Genomic DNA, 19,958 nt, shown 5'->3' with positions numbered 1-19,958 from the left:
TGTGGATACGCTGGTGTGTCTTCAGATCACCTAGCTGACTGAAATTCTTGTCACACTGTTTACAGAGGTATGGCTTTTCTCCAGTGTGGATACGCTGGTGTACCTGCATAGAATGTAACCTACTGAAAGTCTTGCCACACTGTTTACAGTGGTATGGTTTTTCTCCAGTGTGGATATGCTGGTGTGTCTTCAGAACACCTAGCTGACTGAAATTCTTGTCACACTGTTTACAGTGGTATGGTTTTTCTCCAGTGTGGGTACGCTGGTGTTTCTTCAGATCACCTAAACGACTGAAATTCTTGTCACACTGTTTACAGTGGTATGGTTTTTCTCCTGTGTGAATAACCTGGTGTGCCTGCATTTGATCTAACCTATGGAAACTCTTGTCACACTGTTTACAGTGGTATGGTTTTTCTCCAGTGTGGATACGCTGGTGTCTCTTCAGATCACCTAGCTGACTGAAATTCTTGTCACACTGTTTACAGTGGTATGGTTTTTCTCCAGTGTGGATACGCTGGTGTGTCTTCAGATCACCTAAACGACTGAAATTCTTGTCACACTGTTTACAGGTGTGGGTTTTCTTTCCTGTGTATCTCGGCTGATTTGTCTTTACTTCTCCCGCCAGAGCTACATTCTTGGTAACCTGTTGATGAATGTTATATTCAGGTTCATCTGTGTCTCTTTGTTTCTGGCTGGTTACAGAGTAGTTTGGTTGCAGACAGGCTGCTGAAGGGATCCCTTCTTTCCTCTGTGTTTGGCAGTAGAGGTCGTTGTGGCTCCTCTTCATTGGTTCATGGAGGAAGGTGGAGGCACGGGCATAAGGACACTCGGAACAGGAGACCTGATTCTGGAAATATTGGGACTCACTCCTTCCTTCCATTATCAAATGCTAAATGGTCTGTTATGAGAATGACAGTTCTAGGTTCCTCTGTTGGGGTTGGATAATAGTCACTCGCTTGGGCTGAGTCTCCAGAAAATGCTTCAATACAAACGTCTCAACATCACACTGAGGTGAAAGTAAAGACAATTCACAGTTTATGTAGGCTGACCAGGATCTAAGGTCTGACATCACAGACACAACACAAACTGTTGCGGTGAAAGCCAGGAAATGCTGATTTGCGCAGACCGTCTATTTTGGAGAGATCTGATCGGTGAACCAATATTTCTCCAGCGCCTGCTCCATGCACGCCCGCCCCTCTAGACCAGAAAGCACGCTGGGCCAGGCTAATCGCCGTGAAACCTTAACACAGTATGTGTGTACACTCCCAGCAGGCTCAGGAAGAACCTATTGTTCCAATACAGCATATTTATCTTAAATCGGCCTCATGGTGACGTTTCTTAACAGGCCTCTTCATATTTTGGTCCACGCACTCACGGAATCCTGGATTCTTTCATCATGACAAAACTTCACTCTTTTACAGACAGACAGGATCTGGAACTTACACGGTTACCGACTCTGTACTCTAGAGCCGGGCACCGGTCTAGTTTCATTAATGGGAGACCCCAAAGATGAGAAAAAACATGGTTGCGTTTATATCTCGGGTAGTGGTATATCTGTAGTTCTATCTCGGTTAGTGGTATATCTCAAAAACTACAAGGCCTTTTTTGTATCTTTCCTCTCCTCCTACGCCGGGGTTTAAACACGGTTTCCTGCACTGCGCAAGTGCTGAGATTTTTTTTACCACCGAGCTACTAGAGCATGCCTGCTTGCTCAGGGGACAAATTTAATCTTGACCACCAGGTAAAAGTCGGTACCTGGATTTAAGAGCAAGAAGACAAAATACAACCACCCCGATTGTATGAGTTATTCAGTATTGTATCAACATACTCTACACCATACAGACTGGACCGAATGAAAAGGTGTTCATTGAAATAAGTTTGTTTGAGCCAGAAAACCCCAGACAACAGAACATCTACGGAATGTAAAAAAAAGTTCAGGTTTTTTTGGATGCAACTGAGGTCAGAAAACCTAAAAAAATAATAATAATAACATTTACAAAAACTTTTTTTTTTAATGTCACAATCCCTTTAAATGTATATTCAGTGATTTCACTTAATTCAAATATCACTTATTTTTTGTTTTGTTTTGTTGTGATAATCCTCTCTACTATAGAGTGTGCTGATGCCCATATAAGGAGTTCCTCCCTGTCCCCAGTTAACCCCTGGGGGTCATTAAACCTTAGGTTTTGTTTTTGGCTCTCTATCCTGATTGGATGAAAGGCTTTGCCATCACTAGCCAAAAACGAAACCTAAGGTTTTTTGAGTGAAATCACTGAATATACCTTTAAGTAATAGTACTGTGTGCGTGCATGCATGTATGCTCATGCATGTATGCAGAGAGACAGCATGATCACAATCAGTGACGTGCAACGTCGTATCGACATTTAGCTTGTGGTGTAATTTGAATCATATAGCATATTCATAACTACTTGGTTAGTCATAATTGTTAAACTTGGGAGCCATTTCTTTTCATCACCCACCACAGTGTCTTAACTATTTGCATATCAATTGTTCCACAGACAGGAAGCCTTGTGGCTTCACTCTTTGACTTCTCAAGATAATTCTTGAGAGATCTTTTATCTGATATTATCTTTAGTGTCTCCAAACTAGGCTTTAGACCTTCCTGTTGACTGATAGAGGATCCATTCTTTAGGGTAGGAGGCTATACAGTTTGTCTTCATGCATTTTATGAGTACTACAGAGACTGTCACAGTTGGGGGTTTTTGATTAGCTGTTTCCCCACACACACAAACACAGACACACACACACACAGGGACAAAAGGCGAGACCACACTGCATGAGGGAGGGATGGATAAAAGGGATGCATTGGGAAGGACTTGGGGTGCTCTGAGGCTGGTTGGTTGGAAAATGGAGGAGCCCTGCAGGACGGTCAGGCTCACCCTGGCCTGAATGTGCTGCTATAAGATGGAAAAGATGACTTTGCTATGCTTGTAACCTGATGTAACTATGGGAGATGCCTTGATTGAATAAAGAAGGACTTTGCCTGGGAATTGGAGCTGGTTTGTTGTTCATTCTGCACTAGGAAAATAAGGTACTGATCCACAGGACAATATACGACATGCTTTAACGCGCACACACACACACACACACACACACACACACACACACACACACACACACACACACACACACACACACACACACACACACACACACACACACACACACACACACAAATAAAACTCTGGATGTTGCATGGATAATATCATTGTTATCTTTGAACATCTCCTCTCCTCTATTCATCTCCTCTCTTCTATTCCTCTCACCCCTCTTGACTCCACAAAATTAATCGAATTTAAAAAAATAATGGCGACTGAATATGATATCTGCTCGGCGGCGGCAGGGTAATTAATCACTATTACTGTACCGTAGCTGCCCATGCTGTGGGGATCATAATGAACCAAACGATGCCTCGTGCAGTGCTCTGGGGTTGTGGAGATATTAACCCATTTTGGACTGAGTTTGATTAAAAAAAGGCTTCTAAATCCTAACATCCTTCCGTCAGTGGGTAATCAACCTTTTTCATGTCAAGTATACCCCCAGAATTATGTCTATTGGGCCACAGACCCCCCATCTCAAAATATGTAGTTCCATGCAGGGACCCCCCCCAGAAGCAAATATTTTAGTTAAAAATGTTCGCTCTGAATTATATATTCAATGATTTGCGCCACAATTTTTCAAAAACAGCAGACCTACAAGCTCGTATCGCGCCACTCGGTGGCGCGCTATGAGCTTGTAGATCTGCTGTTTTTCAATAGCTAAAGTATAACATAATGCTTAGTCAAAACACCATCCCGTCCAGAATGCGTTAATGACCCTCGTGGAGTCATCTATGTCCAATGAGTTAACGTGACTGTGAGTCAGTGAGGCTATCAGGAGACTCAAGGGAGCAAAAAAGTATGCACATACGTAGATAATAATGCCACAGAGAGATACATTGAGCACATCATTTGCATCCTCGCGCGCTCTGAGCGCACGTAGCTTAGAGTATATATGAATAAAGAAGACACCCGAGTTCTCCTCCCATCAAAAGCGCATGAGGCGATTTCACTCCTCCTTCCTGGTATAGGAACAGAGTGCATTCTGGGATGGATTTGCCCCCAAACACATGAAAGCGCTGCCGTTGACTATCGTTGTGCCGTTTGTTGTGCGTGTTCACGTATGAAACATTCGTTCATGTGTCATGGCCTCAATCACATGAACGTGCACATGAATGATAGTCAACGGACCAGCGCTGGCCCCAGTGCTGCAATGCCAAATTCGGAAAGGGATATCCCTATATGGACCAGGGGAGATATTAGACTCTTGAGGGCCATCAGGCAGAGAGAGGCTCTGAGCCACTCTGCTACACGCACGCACACACACGCACGCACACTTGTCCTGTTTCCCGTACTTTCACTGTGACCATTACCACTTTAAACTATACAAGTCCTGCATAATGGGAATAAAGTGGTTCCGAGTTCAGTCTGTACACTCTGTACAAAATGCACTATAAAAGCCTCAGCTTCACTCTGAGAGCGCTCAGTGCACAGTGTACAGCTCAGCGTTCAGCATACAGTGTACAGCTCCGCGTTCAGCTGGAACCGAACGGACCCAAACGGGCCTCGTCGTCACTATTCTGTGAGTTACATTTGATGTCACTTCAGCAAAAGCACTACATGAAACCATGTGGCGTAAAGTAACTATGTGCATTTACTTAAGTACTGTACTTACGGTAAGTACATTTCCAATACATGAAACACTACATACAGTACGAATACAAATGGAACCAAACAGACCCAAAATGGGTCCGTTTGGTTCCATTGGTATAAGCTCTCTGAGTTACGGACCTGGTAGAAAAAGTGCTCAACTTAAGTAAAAGTATCAATACTGCAATAGAAATGCTCTGTTACAAGTAAAAAAGTACAAAGATATTGGCTTTAAAATGTACTTCAAAATGTACAAAATATGCCTAAATGTTTTTACACAATGCACTCCAAAATGTACCACAAGTAAAAGTACTAATAGTGCAGAATGTCACGTTTAACCCATTCTGAACGGGAACCCATTTTGGTGTTTAGCATCACGTTATGCTTTAGCTATTGAAAAATAGCAGATCTACAAGCTCATAGCGCGCCACCGAGTGGCGCGCTATGAGCTTGTAGGTCTGCTATTTTTGAAAAATCGAAGAACGACTGACATTTTTTAGAATCTGATCTCAGGTCAGAATGGGTTCATCAGACCAGTGTGTGTCCAGTGGAAACCTCGTATGAATCTGATCTCAGGTCAGAATGGGTTAATGTTTTCAAATGTATATAATCTACAAGCTCGACCACGATGCGTCACATTGCGATGCATTGTGAGCTCGCGAGAGTACAGTAGCCTATACTTGCGTAAATGTACTTAGTTTCCACTTTCCACCACTGCAAATGGGTCCGTTTGGTTCCATTTGTATACGCTCTCATGGTTACGGAGCCGTATGGGTCCATTTGGTTGCATGTTTGCACTCTCTTCGGAGGTTACACGGACACTGGCGTTTCACGGAGTGGTGGGCAAAACGCAGGTGGTGATGTTATGTTAGCGCGTCTAAAAACAGACGAACAGCAGTGCTATTAAAGTTTAATACAATGAAAGTAAAAAAGAAAAAAAGGAAGGGGAACAAAAGAACACAAGAGCTTAGATCAGAGGATTCAGTGGGAAAGCATATAGGTCTGTGTGTGTCCGCCTGGGGGTGTGTGTGTGTGTGTGCATGTGTGTGTGTGTGTGTGTGTGTGTGTGTGTGTGTGTGTGTGTGTGTGTGTGTGTGTGTGTGTGTGTGTACAGCTATAATTGTGCTTTTGAGGTCCAAAAATGGCGAAGTAAAATGGAGAAGCATTCTGAGAAGCAGTCTAGTGGGATCATTCAGTTGCCTCGAAGCGGAAAGTGTCCCCACAAGAATATGGAGTTCAGCTTGTTTAAGATGACAATTGTTTCTGGATATATTTTCAAACAAAATCCTAACACGTGAATCCTAACACGTTTGCTGGTTGCATGTGCTCTCGAGCATACCAACGTCACGTGTGTGCGTGTGCGTGCGTGCGTGCGTACGTGCGTTTGTTACCTGGACCTCTCTTGCGTGGTAAGCGATGATCAGTCCCAGTAGAATGACAGTAGACAGGCTGATCAAACACTTCAGTGCCAGAGAGTACATGGAACTCTGTGGAGAGAAAAACACGGTTTTTCATGAATTTCATTAAAATAAAATGCACCAAGTCTCTGTGCATGTGTGTGTGTACGTACGTACGTCGAAGTGTCCTTGAGCAAGACACTGAACCCCTAATTGCTCCCGATGTGCAGGTTGGTGCCTTGCATGGTTTCCTCCGGTATCGGTGTATGTATGAATGTGTGTGTGAATGGGTGAATGTAATAATGCACAATCTATGTAAAGCGCCTTGGATAAAAAGGCACTATATAAATGCACCATTTTACCATTTCAAGAACATTGTTCTTGAAAAGGTGTATAGAATCCACAACACAAAGATTTTAAAAAGGATTTAAAACCCATCTCCTCAGGTATAGACGGACATTGATTCCAAAGTGGAGCGGAGTATACCTTCCGTTTTTTTTAGCAACACTTTGGAATGAGCAGCATGTTGCTTTGGTTTGCGGGATGACTCACAAGGGGAGAAATTACATTGGATATGGAGGAGAGGGCTTTGTTAGGTAATAGGCTCTGTGCACAGAGGCCATATTGGCAAGAAATTGCAGGGCACCCTCCATGGCTACCTTCACAGGTTTTACCAATGATACTGATTCTCAAACTTTAAATTTGACCAAACCAAATGGACACTTATGGGTCGATGTGGTTCCATTTGTACACTCTCACAGTCCTTCTCACACACCGAGAAGGGCCTATTTATTAAAGGGACACCTTCACTCTTTTTGCAAAAAAAAAATATGTTAAAGGGCCACTTCACCCCTGACACAACCTGATCTTATTTTAATGTTAATGTTATTTGTAATAGATAACAGTAGCACAATTTGAAATTTGCACCCTTTGACCAGAAAAATAATGAAGTCTGTGTATTTGATTGGGGTTGACTGGATTCCAGAATTCCTACAATGCCCATAATGCTTTGCTGCGCTGTTCCTCAGGGGGAGGCTGCGTAGGTGTGACTTTATCCTCCCATTTTCTAAAAACAACAAATACACATGGAAGTGTCCCAGTGTTGCCATGTCTGCTTATCATAAGCAACTTTAGGCTTATTTTTGTTGCTTGTAAATATTGGTGGTTCACTGGTTGATTCTTTTGTTTTGGCTTGTTTCAAAATGTAGAACTGATATTTGGGCTTTCTTCCAAATGTTTTTTACACCAGTGGTTCTCCATGAACATGCCAAGGACCCCCAAATTAATTTGTATTTCTCCACGTAAAATTTGTGCCATGGAGCCCTGTATTAGATATGTGTTAAAATGTTTGAAAGATATTCCACATTTGCACTTTATCCACTCAACATTTTTTTTTAAATAGCCGGCTTATGTGCCTAATATATGCATAATATAAATAACCAAAAGTATATGTGCATATTGTTTTTGGGCTTGTTTGCACTTTGCATGGACATGGTTGCTTATTTCTCTCACAAAGTCAAAGATCTAGCAACCTTCACAGCTTGCAGAACCTTTTGCAAAAATAACAACAAACCTCACATTGACTCATACCCACTTTTTGCTAGCTTTTTTGGAGTGGATGACTGAAAAACACGACATGAAGCCCTTTCTTGTACAACGTGAAGTCTGCTTCTCCTTTTTCTTGAACCAGTAAACGGTTGGATTGGTTTTGGAAGAAAGTATTCACTCTTCAGGAATTAGACAGAGCCGCTGCAGACGCGTCTTGTTTTTCATGCATGTTGAAAATTGTCATGTAGCTTTTTATAGCAAAGCAAACTAAATATATAAATTAGTATAGTATCACTAGGTTTTTCCTCAGAATTGTTTCGTCATTCCCACACCATAAAGAAAGTCTGTGATTGACATTGAAGGGAGATATAATGCATTTTATAATAAAACAAAATGTACGTTTCATATTCATGTGCTACTCCCAATAATTTCAGAGAACATGTTTCATTGTAACCGTGTCATCATGCTTTTAATTAGTGTATATGGTAACATATGTTTTACTGTACATAGTTCAACTGTATAGTAAGCAATCCCCAGCTAAATGATTACATGAAGGTAATGTACAACACGTTATGCAATAAATATTAATCAAATAATTTCTGCCAAATGAAAATCGTTCACTATATGGAATTTGGGGTGCAACCTTTTTTTTCATTGTTTTTCTATAGGCTATAGTCATTAGTCAATGAGCAGCAAGCAGGTGCACATCATGTAAACGTTTTATTAGATAACTTCATAGCTGTTTTCCGAGTTTTTAAATGATGACATGAAGGCTTGGAAAAGGGAATGTTCTTCTTTGTAGGTGAACACAACTCTTCAGCAGTTCCTCGTTTTGAAGGCTGAAAACGACATCCGTATTGTCTGTCCTCCTGATTCCTGTAAATGAGAGAATTATGGCCATCATTTATCCGACGTGAAGCCTGATTTATACTTTGTACGCATGCATGGCATTGATGCACCAAAAATATCAGACCTACAAGCTCACAAAGTGTCAAATCCGCGATGCGCTGTGAGCTTGTAGACCTTCTATTTTCGGGTCCCAACGTAACGATATGATAGAACATGGCTGCGTCTATGAACTGGAATCTTGATATGAAACAAATATAGTAGTACTACAACACTCTGAACAGTCTGAAATACACATTACATAGCCTAGCTACTACCCTAACGTAATACATCTCTCACATTAAAGCAATCAATTGCTAGATTATGCAAGTTTAGTTTATATAATGTTTACACTTTGCAGAAATGCTATGGTTCACATGACGCTCGCTCGTATGACAGTCATGTTTCAGGGCTAAAGAAATACTTACTTGATCAAGTAAAAAATATCCAGGGCTCTCCTCTTCTGTGTATTCGGGTTCAAATAAATATTGTCCATGGAGTCCGTGGATCAGTATAACTTTGCACTGCAGACGCCATGATATTAGTACACAAACAAACTGAGGAATGCAGCGGTGGGGGTGGCCTGGGGTTGTAGGTGGAACGGACACCCCTCGGGGGGCTGTCTTCAGGTGTAGGTGTAGCCGTGTGTAGGTGACGCGCATACTCTACGGTGACGCGAGGTTAGACTGTTGTAGTCCGGAGGGGAGGGGCCACCGTGTTTGTGACGTACATAACATGCAGAATTTACCAGGATATCTGAAAACAGAGATTGCGCACAGAAAAACCCAGAAAAAGTGTTTCTAGTGCCCTAAACATCATTAAAATAAGATCAGGTTGTGTCAGGGGTGAAGTGGCCCTTTAATGACGTTTAGAAGATTTAGAACACTTTCTTGGGGTCTTTATGTGTGTAATGTGTGGTTTTTAGATATTTTAGATTGTAGCAGTGAGCCCAGTGTCTCTGATGTCATCCACACTGGGCTCACTTACTTCCTGGACTACAGTTCCCATAATGCTTTGGTGCACTGCTCCTCCTTGTGGATAGGGGGAGGGCTGTCTTACTGAGACAACATGTAGTGGAGCAACTTGGACACTCAGGCATGAAGGAAGCATGAGTTCAAGTCCGTTGCTCTCCCCTTGTCCCCCATATATGGGGACTAGGTTGGTCTCCCCTTGTCCCCCATATATGGGGACTAGGTTGGTGGAGGGTGTGTAGAGCCCAGGATCACATTCGATAATTGACACAGGGGTGAAAAATGGGTTACAAAATGGGTTAAAAAAAAGAAACAGAGCTTTTGTATTCTAAACCAGCACCAGGCGGTGGATTGTGGGGCGAGTTTAGGCAGATATAAATGGAATTACAGTCATAGTCAAGGCGGGGGGAAAATACAACACGCGCAAACAACATTTTAAACAATGTTTCAAGATTTCTTTACACAACCTTCAAGGGTGAGGTCGGAGTCAAGAATAAATATACCCCCAGGTTTTCTGGCAGTATTGTGAGTTGTAGATTTTAAAGTAATGAGACAAGCTTAATGATCCTAACGGGGATCCTAACGGGGATCCTAGCGGGGCAGGCTGTACAGTACACCGTCCAACTGGTGATGTCAGCAGTAGTGGAAAGTAACTTATTACATTTACCCAAGGACTCGGGTACAGTTATTTTACTTTACCTGAGTATTTCCAAAACATCTCAGAGTGTTTAATTAATTTGCCGTTTTCTTTATAATTAAAAAGAAATAGAGCAGATTTGTCGCGGACCTTAAAAGGTGACGAGGCCGAACACGTTATGACGACGAAACCGGCTGGATGTCGGCTATAAAGGTCCTTCATGCAGACTGCTGCGTTCAAACAATATTGTATGTGTGTGTGTGTGTGTGTGTGTGTGTGTCTCCCTCTCAGCTGTCCTACTGTCTGTCTGTCTCTCCTACACTGTCTCCCTCTCAGCTGTCCTACTGTCTGTCTCTCCTACACTGTGTCCCTCTCAGCTGCCCTACTGTCTGTCTCTCCTACACTGTCTCCCTCCCAGCTGTCCTACTGTCTGTCTCTCCTGCACTGTCTCCCTCTCAGCTGTCCTACTGTCTGTCTCTCCTACACTGTCTCCCTCTCAGCTGTCCTACTGTCTGTCTCTCCTACACTGTCTCCCTCTCAGCTGTCCTACTGTCAGTCTCTCCTACACTGTCTCCCTCTCAGCTGTCCTACTGTCTGTCTCTCCTACACTGTCTCCCTCTCGGCTGTCCTACTGTCTGTCTCTCCTACACTGTCTCCCTCTCAGCTGTCCTACTGTCTGTCTCTCCTACACTGTCTCCCTCTCAGCTGTCCTACTGTCTGTCTCTCCTACACTGTCTGTCTCTCGGCTGTCCTACTGTCTGTCTCTCCTACACTGTCTCCCTCTCAGCTGTCCTATACTGTCTGTCTCTCCTACACTGTCTCCCTCTCAGCTGTCCTACTGTCTGTCTCTCCTACACTGTCTCCCTCTCAGCTGTCCTACTGTCTGTCTCTCCTACATTGTCTCTCGCTCTCAGCTGTCCTACTGTCTGTCTCTCCTACACTGTCTCCCTCTCAGCTGTCCTACTGTCTGTCTCTCCTACACTGTCTCCCTCTCAGCTGTCCTACTGTCTGTCTCTCCTACACTGTCTCCCTCTCAGCTGTCCTACTGTCTGTCTCTCCTACACTGTCTCCCTCTCAGCTGTCCTACTGTCTGTCTCTCCTACACTGTCTCCCTCTCAGCTGTCCTATTGTCTGTCTCTCCTACACTGTCTCCCTCTCAGCTGTCCTACTGTCTGTCTCTCCTACACTGTCTCCCTCTCAGCTGTCCTACTGTCTGTCTCTCCTACACTGTCTCCCTCTCAGCTGTCCTACTGTCTGTCTCTCCTACACTGTCTCCCTCTCAGCTGTCCTACTGTCTGTCTCTCCTACACTGTCTCCCTCTCAGCTGTCCTACTGTCTGTCTCTCCTACACTGTCTCCCTCTCAGCTGTCCTACTGTCAGTCTCTACTACATTGTCTCTCGCTCTCAGCTGTCATACTGTCTGTCTCTCAGCTCACATTTTCACGATAAAAAAAAAAAAATCTGATCTACAAGCTCGTAGCGCGGCACAAGCTTATTTTTCAACAGCTAGAGTACAACATAATGTTAACCAAAAGGGGTTCGTTCCCGCCCAGAATGGGCTGAATGATTGTGATGCTGTGTTAACTACTTTTTTAACTACAATGACACAGATGATTTCCAGGAGTGAATGGGTTTCAAGTGGACGAGCAGAGCGTAGGTGTTGGCGAGAGTGCTTTCCCTCTTCTACGAAGCGCCTAATCAATACTACTCATATAATCAATCAAGCCAGCATGTACCGATCAATGCAGTTCACACCACTCTCACCTCCACACACACACACACACACACACACACACACACACACACACACACACACACACACACACACACACACACACACACACACACACACACACACACACACACACACACACACACACACACACACACACACACACACACACACACACACACACGCACACACAAGCCAGGCTAGAGGCGCGGTTGGAACTCCCTTCTGCTTAAAATTCTACTACTCGTTTGGCACCCCCCCCCCCCCCCCCCACTACACACCACGCACGCACATGCACACGCACACGCACACGCACACACGCACACGCACGCACGCACGCACACGCACACAAAGACACACACACACACACACACACACAGTCCCTTGCCTGATGTGTCCTCAGTCCTTCCGAGAGAGCGAGCGAGGACACAGGATTATAGGAGGCGTCACTGAGGGAGCTATCAGCAAGGAAACATGAGTGTGCATCCTACCAGGGAGGCTTTCTAAGGAAACATGAGTGTGCATCCTACCAGGGAGGCTTTCAGCAAGGAAACATGAGTGTGCATCCTACCAGGGAGGCTTTAAGGAAACATGAGTGTGCATCCTACCAGGGAGGCTTTTCCAAGGAAACATGAGTGTGCATCCTACCAGGGAGGCTATCAGCAAGGAAACATGAGTGTGCATCCTACCAGGGAGGCTTTCAGCAAGGAAACATGAGTGTGCATCCTACCAGGGAGGCTTTCAGCAAGGAAACATGAGTGTGCATCCTACCAGGGAGGCTTTCAGCAAGGAAACATGAGTGTGCATCCTACCAGGGAGGCTTTTCCAAGGAAACATGAGTGTGCATCCTACCAGGGAGGCTTTCTAAGGAAACATGAGTGTGCATCCTACCAGGGAGGCTTTAACCAAGGAAACATGAGTGTGCATCCTACCAGGGAGGCTTTCTAAGGAAACATGAGTGTGCATCCTACCAGGGAGGCTTTAACCAAGGAAACATGAGTGTGCATCCTACCAGGGAGGCTTTCAGCAAGGAAACATGAGTGTGCATCCTACCAGGGAGGCTTTCTTAAGGAAACATGAGTGTGCATCCTACCAGGGAGGCTTAAAGGAAACATGAGTGTGCATCCTACCAGGGAGGCTTTCAGCAAGGAAACATGAGTGTGCATCCTACCAGGGAGGCTATCAGCAAGGAAACATGAGTGTGCATCCTACCAGGGAGGCTATCAGCAAGGAAACATGAGTGTGCATCCTACCAGGGAGGCTTTCTTAAGGAAACATGAGTGTGCATCCTACCAGGGAGGCTTTTCCAAGGAAACATGAGTGTGCATCCTGCAGGGAGGCTATCAGCAAGGAAACATGAGTGTGCATCCTACCAGGGAGGCTATAAAAGGAAACATGAGTGTGCATCCTACCAGGGAGGCTTTAAGGAAGGAAACATGAGTGTGCATCCTACCAGGGAGGCTATCAGCAAGGAAATTTCACAAAGTGCATGGGGAGTCGGGACTGGGGACCCCCCCCAAGGACGCCTGGCCAGCCGGGGCGCCTGATGGAGGGGAAAGGAACTGGTTGGAATAACGTGTTCCTTCCACGCGCTACGTCCAACCAGGGAAACTCCCCCCTGTCAGGTGTAAAGGAGCAACTTGGACACTCAGGCATGAAGGAAGCATGAGTTCAAGTCCGTTGCTCTCCCCTCGTCCCCCATATATGGGGACTAGGTTGGTGGAGGGTGTGTAGAGTCCAGGATCACATTAGATGATTGACACAGGGGTGAAAAATGGGTTACAAAATCGTGGGATAAGACGTGAGAATACTGAGATAAGAGGTTTCTGCCCGACTATACAGTTTTCTGCTTTCAGTGAATTTCCGAACAGAAACTCAGCCAGCTGGTCTGTGTGTATCTGGACGACGTCCAGGGTTTAGGTCTCCCAGAGATTAGTGGACCGTCATGAGATTAGTGGACCGTCATGAGATTAGTGGACCGTCATGAGATTAGTGGACCGTCATGAGATTAGTGGACCGTCATGAGATTAGTGGACCGTCATGTCGGACGTTGTTTTAGGACGTTTGGTCAGTGATGTAATAATGACAATGGTGTTGTTTTTTTAACAGATTTCAATTCCTAATGTAAAATAATGTAAAAGAAGTATTCGCACTGTATCCACTGAATCCATTCTGGACGAGGGAACTCCGTTTGGTGTTTTAAGCATTATGTTATACTTTAGCTATATTGAAAAATAGCAGATCTACAAGCTCGTAGCGCGGCACTCGGTGCCACGCTATACGAGCTTGTTGATCTGCTATTTTTTTTTTGAAAATTCGTGAAAATGTGGCAAAAATCTTTGAATATCTATTCTTTCAGATCAATCGTTCTTTTAACTCAAATCTTTGCTTCTGGGGTGGGGGGTGTGGGGGGGTCCCTGGAACAACATATTTTCAGATGGGGGTTTTGGGCGGGCTGCAAATTACATATAACTTTTGGGGTCCTTGACATGAAATAGTTTGAGGAGAACCACTGATATAGAAACATTGATTTTTCAGAAAACCTCTTTGAAAAACAGCAGATCTACAAGCTCATAGCGTGCCACCGAGTGGCGCGCTACGAGCTTGTAGGTCTGCTATTTTTGAAAAATCGAAGAACGACTGACGTTTTAGAATCTGATCTCAGGTCAGAATGGAAAACTGTCAGGATGTAGAAGACATTTTTAGAATCTGATCTCAGGTCAGAATGGAAAACTGTCAGGATGTAGAAGACATTTTTAGAATCTGATCTCAGGTCAGAATGGAAAACTGTCAGGATGTAGAAGACATTTTTAGAATCTGATCTCAGGTCAGAATGGAAAACTGTCAGGATGTAGAAGACATTTTTAGAATCTGATCTCAGGTCAGAATGGGTTAATAGAATCAGCATCATGTATAAATGGGTTGATCCGAGTGCAGGTGCGTTGACAACTGGAGCAAACGAGGAGAGGAGAGGAGAGGAGAGGAGAGGAGAGAAAACATTGCACACACTGCTCGTGCTCGGCAGCCTTGGCATTTTATTGAAATCGACAAGACTTTTCATTTCAATTCTCAATGAAAGAAATGCAAGTAAGTCCTCTTTTCTCCCTGCAGTTCTGTGGAGACTATATAGCTCTCTGGTCGGAGCGGGTTGTCATAGCAACGTAGCACGCACACACACACAGGTAACCTGGCGCCCTGAATGATGCCCACCCACGACATGCTGTGGTTAAGGGGGATTATATGATTATAGTGCTGACATGTTGACCATGCATGATCTGTGTTGTACATGCATGTGTACACAGTCAGTGGAACACTCACATTGTATTACATTAACCCATTCTGACCTGAGATCAGATTATAAAAATGTCTTCTACATCCTGACAGTTTTCCATTCTGACCTGAGATCAGATTCTAAAAATGTCTTCTATGTCAGTCGCTCTTCGATTTTTCAAAAATAGCAGACCTACAAGCTCGTAGCGCGCCACTCGGTGGCGCGCCATGAGCTTGTAGATCTGCTATTTTTCAATAGCTAAAGCATAACATGATGCTAACACCAAAATGGGTTCCCGTTCAGAATGGGTTAAGTGAACTTATCAATACTGCAATGTAGAAATATACTCTGTTACAAGTTACAAGAGTAAAAAGTACAAAGGTATTGGCATAAAAATGTACTTTAAGTTCTAAAAATAAGAAATAAAGTGCTCTTGCTCTCTCATTGACATGACATACCACTGGTATAGAAACATGAGCTTTTTCAGAAAAATGTCATGATTTAGAAGACATTTTTTATTCATCCACTGATTCAGAGATGAAGTGATCAGAAGGGGAAAAAAGTTAGAGGGAAACAAATTAAATGAAATAAAGACCATCACTGCATTAAAAATGTAACTGTAATGATACGTATAGCCTGCAGAGTTAGTTCAGTCGGAAATACTCGAGGGGGTTCATGCCGTGCTCAAGGGGCACATTCACATCCTCAAGGGGTTAATATGCTGCGTTACTATGTGGGGGTGTATTCAGTGGTTGCAAGACCCACATTTTATCTATCTCCCTGCTCTTAATGTTTAATGATGGTGTTTGATTGTACCGAGCAGGGGAAAAAATGTAGCAGAGCCGAATGTCAAATTATATAAGAAAGAGGCAAACATTGCGGGGGAAAAAAGCTCATAGATCTGCTATTTACACACAGTAGTTATCAGTGGAACCGAGTCAAACTAAATGCCTCAACCTCGACACCCGAGAGGCATCCTAACCAGATGCCCCGGGGTCTCCTCCCAGTGGGACGTGGTCCTTGGTCTGCCCCGGGGGTCTCCTCCCAGTGGGACGTGCGTCGAGGACCTCCCTATAGGGAGACGCCCGAGAGGCATCCTAACCAGATGCCCGAAACCACCTAAGTTGGCTCCTTTCTAGGCGAAGGAGCAGCGGCTCTACTCCGAGTTTCTTTCGTGTGACTGAACTTCTCACCCTAAATCTCTAAGGGAGACGCCAGCCACCCGTCGAAGAAAACTCATTTCGGCTGCTTGTATTCAGAACCGTATTCTGTCGGTCATGACCAGAACCTCTACCCCAATATGATTCAGTGTTTGGGTATCGCCCTGAATAGTTTGGGAACCACTGCCGTAGGCTGCCTCATCCACTAGAATGTAGATCTATAGTTTACATAATGGTTCTACATCGTCACGTTTCACAAGACATTGTGTAAGTGTAACCTTAAGGTATATACAGGGGGATTGTTCCTTTAACTGTGTTGGTGGGCTGAGGCTGGGACGAGGAGTATTATGGGATATATTGTGTTTACTTTCTGTTCTGGTGTGCAGGGATAAGCGGTCGCATTATTGAGAGGAAGAGAGACATTACTTTGTTGTTCACTACGGAGGTTGGATACAGAATTAGAACCCTGGCTGGCTGATCACGTTTGTCCTTTTTGAATCATTATTTTGTTTATTAACCCATTCTGAACGGGAACCCATTATGGTGTTAGCATCATGTTATGCTTTAGCTATTGAAAAATAGCAGATCTACAAGCTCATAGCGCGCCACCGAGTGGCGCGCTACGAGCTTGTAGGTCTGCTATTTTTTGAAAAATCGAAGAACGACTGACATTTTTTAGAATCTGATCTCAGGTCAGAATGGGTTCATCAGACCATTGTGTGTCCAGTGGAAACCTCGTATGAATCTGATCTCAGGTCAGAATGGGATAATTGTAGATGATAAAAATCAATCGGCTGAAAGGTCCATACATTTACACTGAAGTCCTTTCAGCTGGAAGTGAGATAACTTCCATTGTAGTGCAGTGCTGCTTGTCAGGCTTTCCTTTGTGCTCAGAGGGCACACCTGTAGATATATTCTTTCATCCACAGCACAACCCTGTTACTTTATGGCACCTAACTGTACGTCATATTATGTCATATTATGCGATGTAACCATTTTATGACCTCCCCCCTGGCCCCCGAAGATACAGTATGCCACAAGGACAACTTGAGAGGATGTCAGTTTACATTATAGGACAGATTGAACATACTGTATATCCATTTGAACACTTGAACCCCAGCATCTAATCGAAAGTTCAAAATAGCCAATCTACAAACTCACAACGCGCCCGCCATGTGAGCAATGTCCTCGTAGGAATGGCAGTTGGACCCCGGGTGGAAATGCCAAAGTCATTCTGTTTGGTGTAACATCCTCTTAACAGAAATAAATCGAAAACCCACAGACAGACAGATCGGCAGCAGCGTTTATGTAATGTCGCAATCTGCCTTAACTGCCTGTCAGCCTGTCTCTCAGGACAGCCGTGGGCCTGTGATTAGGGCCTGTGTTTAGGGCCTGTGTTTAGGGCCTGTGTTTAGGGCCTGTGTTTAGGGCCTGTGTTTAGGGCCTGTGTTTAGGGCCTGTGATTAGGGCCTGTGTTTAGGGCCTGTGTTTAGGGCCTGTGTTTAGGGCCTGTGTTTAGGGCCTGTGTTTAGGGCCTGTGATTAGGGCCTGTGTTTAGGGCCTGTGTTTAGGGCCTGTGTTTAGGGCCTGTGTTTAGGGCCTGTGTTTAGGCGCGAGGGCCAAAAAATGTTCTTTTGTGGTGTATAGAAAGCAAGCTTCTGATGACGTTGGGTCCCTGGCACCTGAGGGTGCCACCCGTTGGGTCCTGGCACCCGAGGGCACCCGAGTGTGCCACAGCACCCACTTTGAGAGACCCTGTTCTAGTGAATGAAGCAGTGTAGAGGGCAGGGCCAGAGACTTACACACGCACGGGGTTGCACGCGCACACACACGGACACAGCCACACACAGTCTGGCTGGGTTAATCCTTTGCTCCCTCTGTTAAAATATTCATATTGCCTAAAATGAGCAGCTGTCACTCTGGATGACATTTTGCTGTTTACGTAACACTCACTCACTCACACACGCGCACGCTCACACACACACGTGCACTGCACTTATCCGCCCCTCCCACACATACACACACACACACACACACACACACACACACACACACACACACACACACACACACACACACACACACACACACACACACACACACACACACACACACACACACACACACACACACACACACACACACACACATTCATAATACTTGTGTTCACATAATATAGTAAGTGCTCTTAACAACTCGACTCCTATATAGCATTCCTATTCTCGGGGGTGACATTCACAATGCTACAGTATATCATAGCATGCTACAATCTATATTCATATAATATAGACATATAAGACATCAAAGGGGGCTTTTTTACCCGTCTGTAAAACAACTGCCCTTTCCAGACCACGAATGCAGCGTTTACTACATGGTGCATGAAATAGTGCAAATGCCTATTACACATAGTATTTTGCATTGAACAAATGTGTTTAGAAATCCACATATTAACCCATTCTGAACGGGAACCCGTTTTGGTGTCAGCATCATGTTATGCTTTAGCTATTGAAAAACAGCAGATCTACAAGCTCATAGCGCGCCACCGAGTGGCGCGCTACGAGCTTGTAGGTCTGCTATTTTTTTTAAATCGAAGAACGACTGACATTTTTTTTAAATCTGATCTCAGGTCAGAATGGGTTAATCAATCAGACCAGTGTGTGTCCAGTGGAAACCTCGTATGAATCTGATCTCAGGTCAGAATGGGTTAAACAGCCACATATACAGGTTCATTATGAAAACAAGCAGACGTTCAGAGTCGAGCTGTGAACAAACAAAGCGCATCAAAGCAGGCCGTGCGGTAATTATCATCCAGCGTATCAGGAGGTCAAGAGTTGTACGAACAATAAACGCTCCCACGGGACACGACTCTAAATGTATAAAGCACCGTTATGCATCTGCATGAGGCCTAGGTGTAAATACAGTACATCCACTGAAAACCTTCTTAATTGAGGAAACCCCCTCGTAAACGAGCTGCTGCAACTCAAGGGACTTAACCCATTCTGACCTGAGATGAACCTCAGATTCATACGAGGTTTCCACTGGACACACACACTGGTCTGATTAACCCCATTCTGACCTGAGATCAGATTCTAGAAATGTCAGTCGTTCTTCGATTTTTTTCAAAAAATAGCAGACCTACAAGCTCGTAGCGCGCCACTCGGTGGCGCGCTACGAGCTTGTAGATCTGCTATTTTTCAATAGCTAAAGCATAACATGATGCCAACACCAAAACGGGTTCCCGTTCAGAATGGGTTAATTATCCTCCAGTGGAAAAAAGAATAATGAACACTTTACTTATACTGCCCTTCATGCCGGGCGGTTGGCACGCAGCCCAGCAACCACTGCAAACCTGGCGTGCGTGTGCCTATTCTGGGCAGCATGTCATAATTCAGCCAAAGAAATAATAGACAAACATTCAGACAAAATACCTGATCTATACAATCTCACAGCAGATTGCAATGTTTCTCTAATAACGTGTATTCATCAGGGTTTCCGTTGCGTTATAGCCGGTAAATACCGGGCCCTTGGACAGATAAAAAAATACATTTAATGGTGATGAAATAATCACCTGGCTCAGCCAGGCTGCCTCGCTCCAACGCTCCAACGATATCATTGGCTCGGCTGGCTGCCTCGCTCCAACGATATCAT

At 44.4% G+C, this 19,958-nt stretch overlaps 1 protein-coding gene across 1 annotated transcript in view; it reads right to left on the bottom strand.

Moving 5' to 3' along the window:
* kcnn3 (potassium intermediate/small conductance calcium-activated channel, subfamily N, member 3) overlaps positions 1-19,958 on the bottom strand; it is a gene marked incomplete at both ends in the record, with an annotated part of 167,423 nt that overhangs the window by 112,810 nt on the left and 34,655 nt on the right. Inside the window, 1 exon segment of the mRNA XM_080767326.1 lies at positions 6,101-6,196. Within this exon segment, the coding sequence (XP_080623452.1) occupies positions 6,101-6,196 (96 nt within the window).

Source organism: Protomyctophum bolini (genome assembly GCF_963924005.1).
Source record: "Protomyctophum bolini genome assembly, chromosome: 7".
Classification (NCBI taxonomy): Eukaryota; Metazoa; Chordata; class Actinopteri; order Myctophiformes; family Myctophidae; genus Protomyctophum; species Protomyctophum bolini.
The sequence above is the reverse complement of the archived record's forward strand: the minus strand, read 5'-3'. Positions and strand labels throughout refer to the sequence as shown.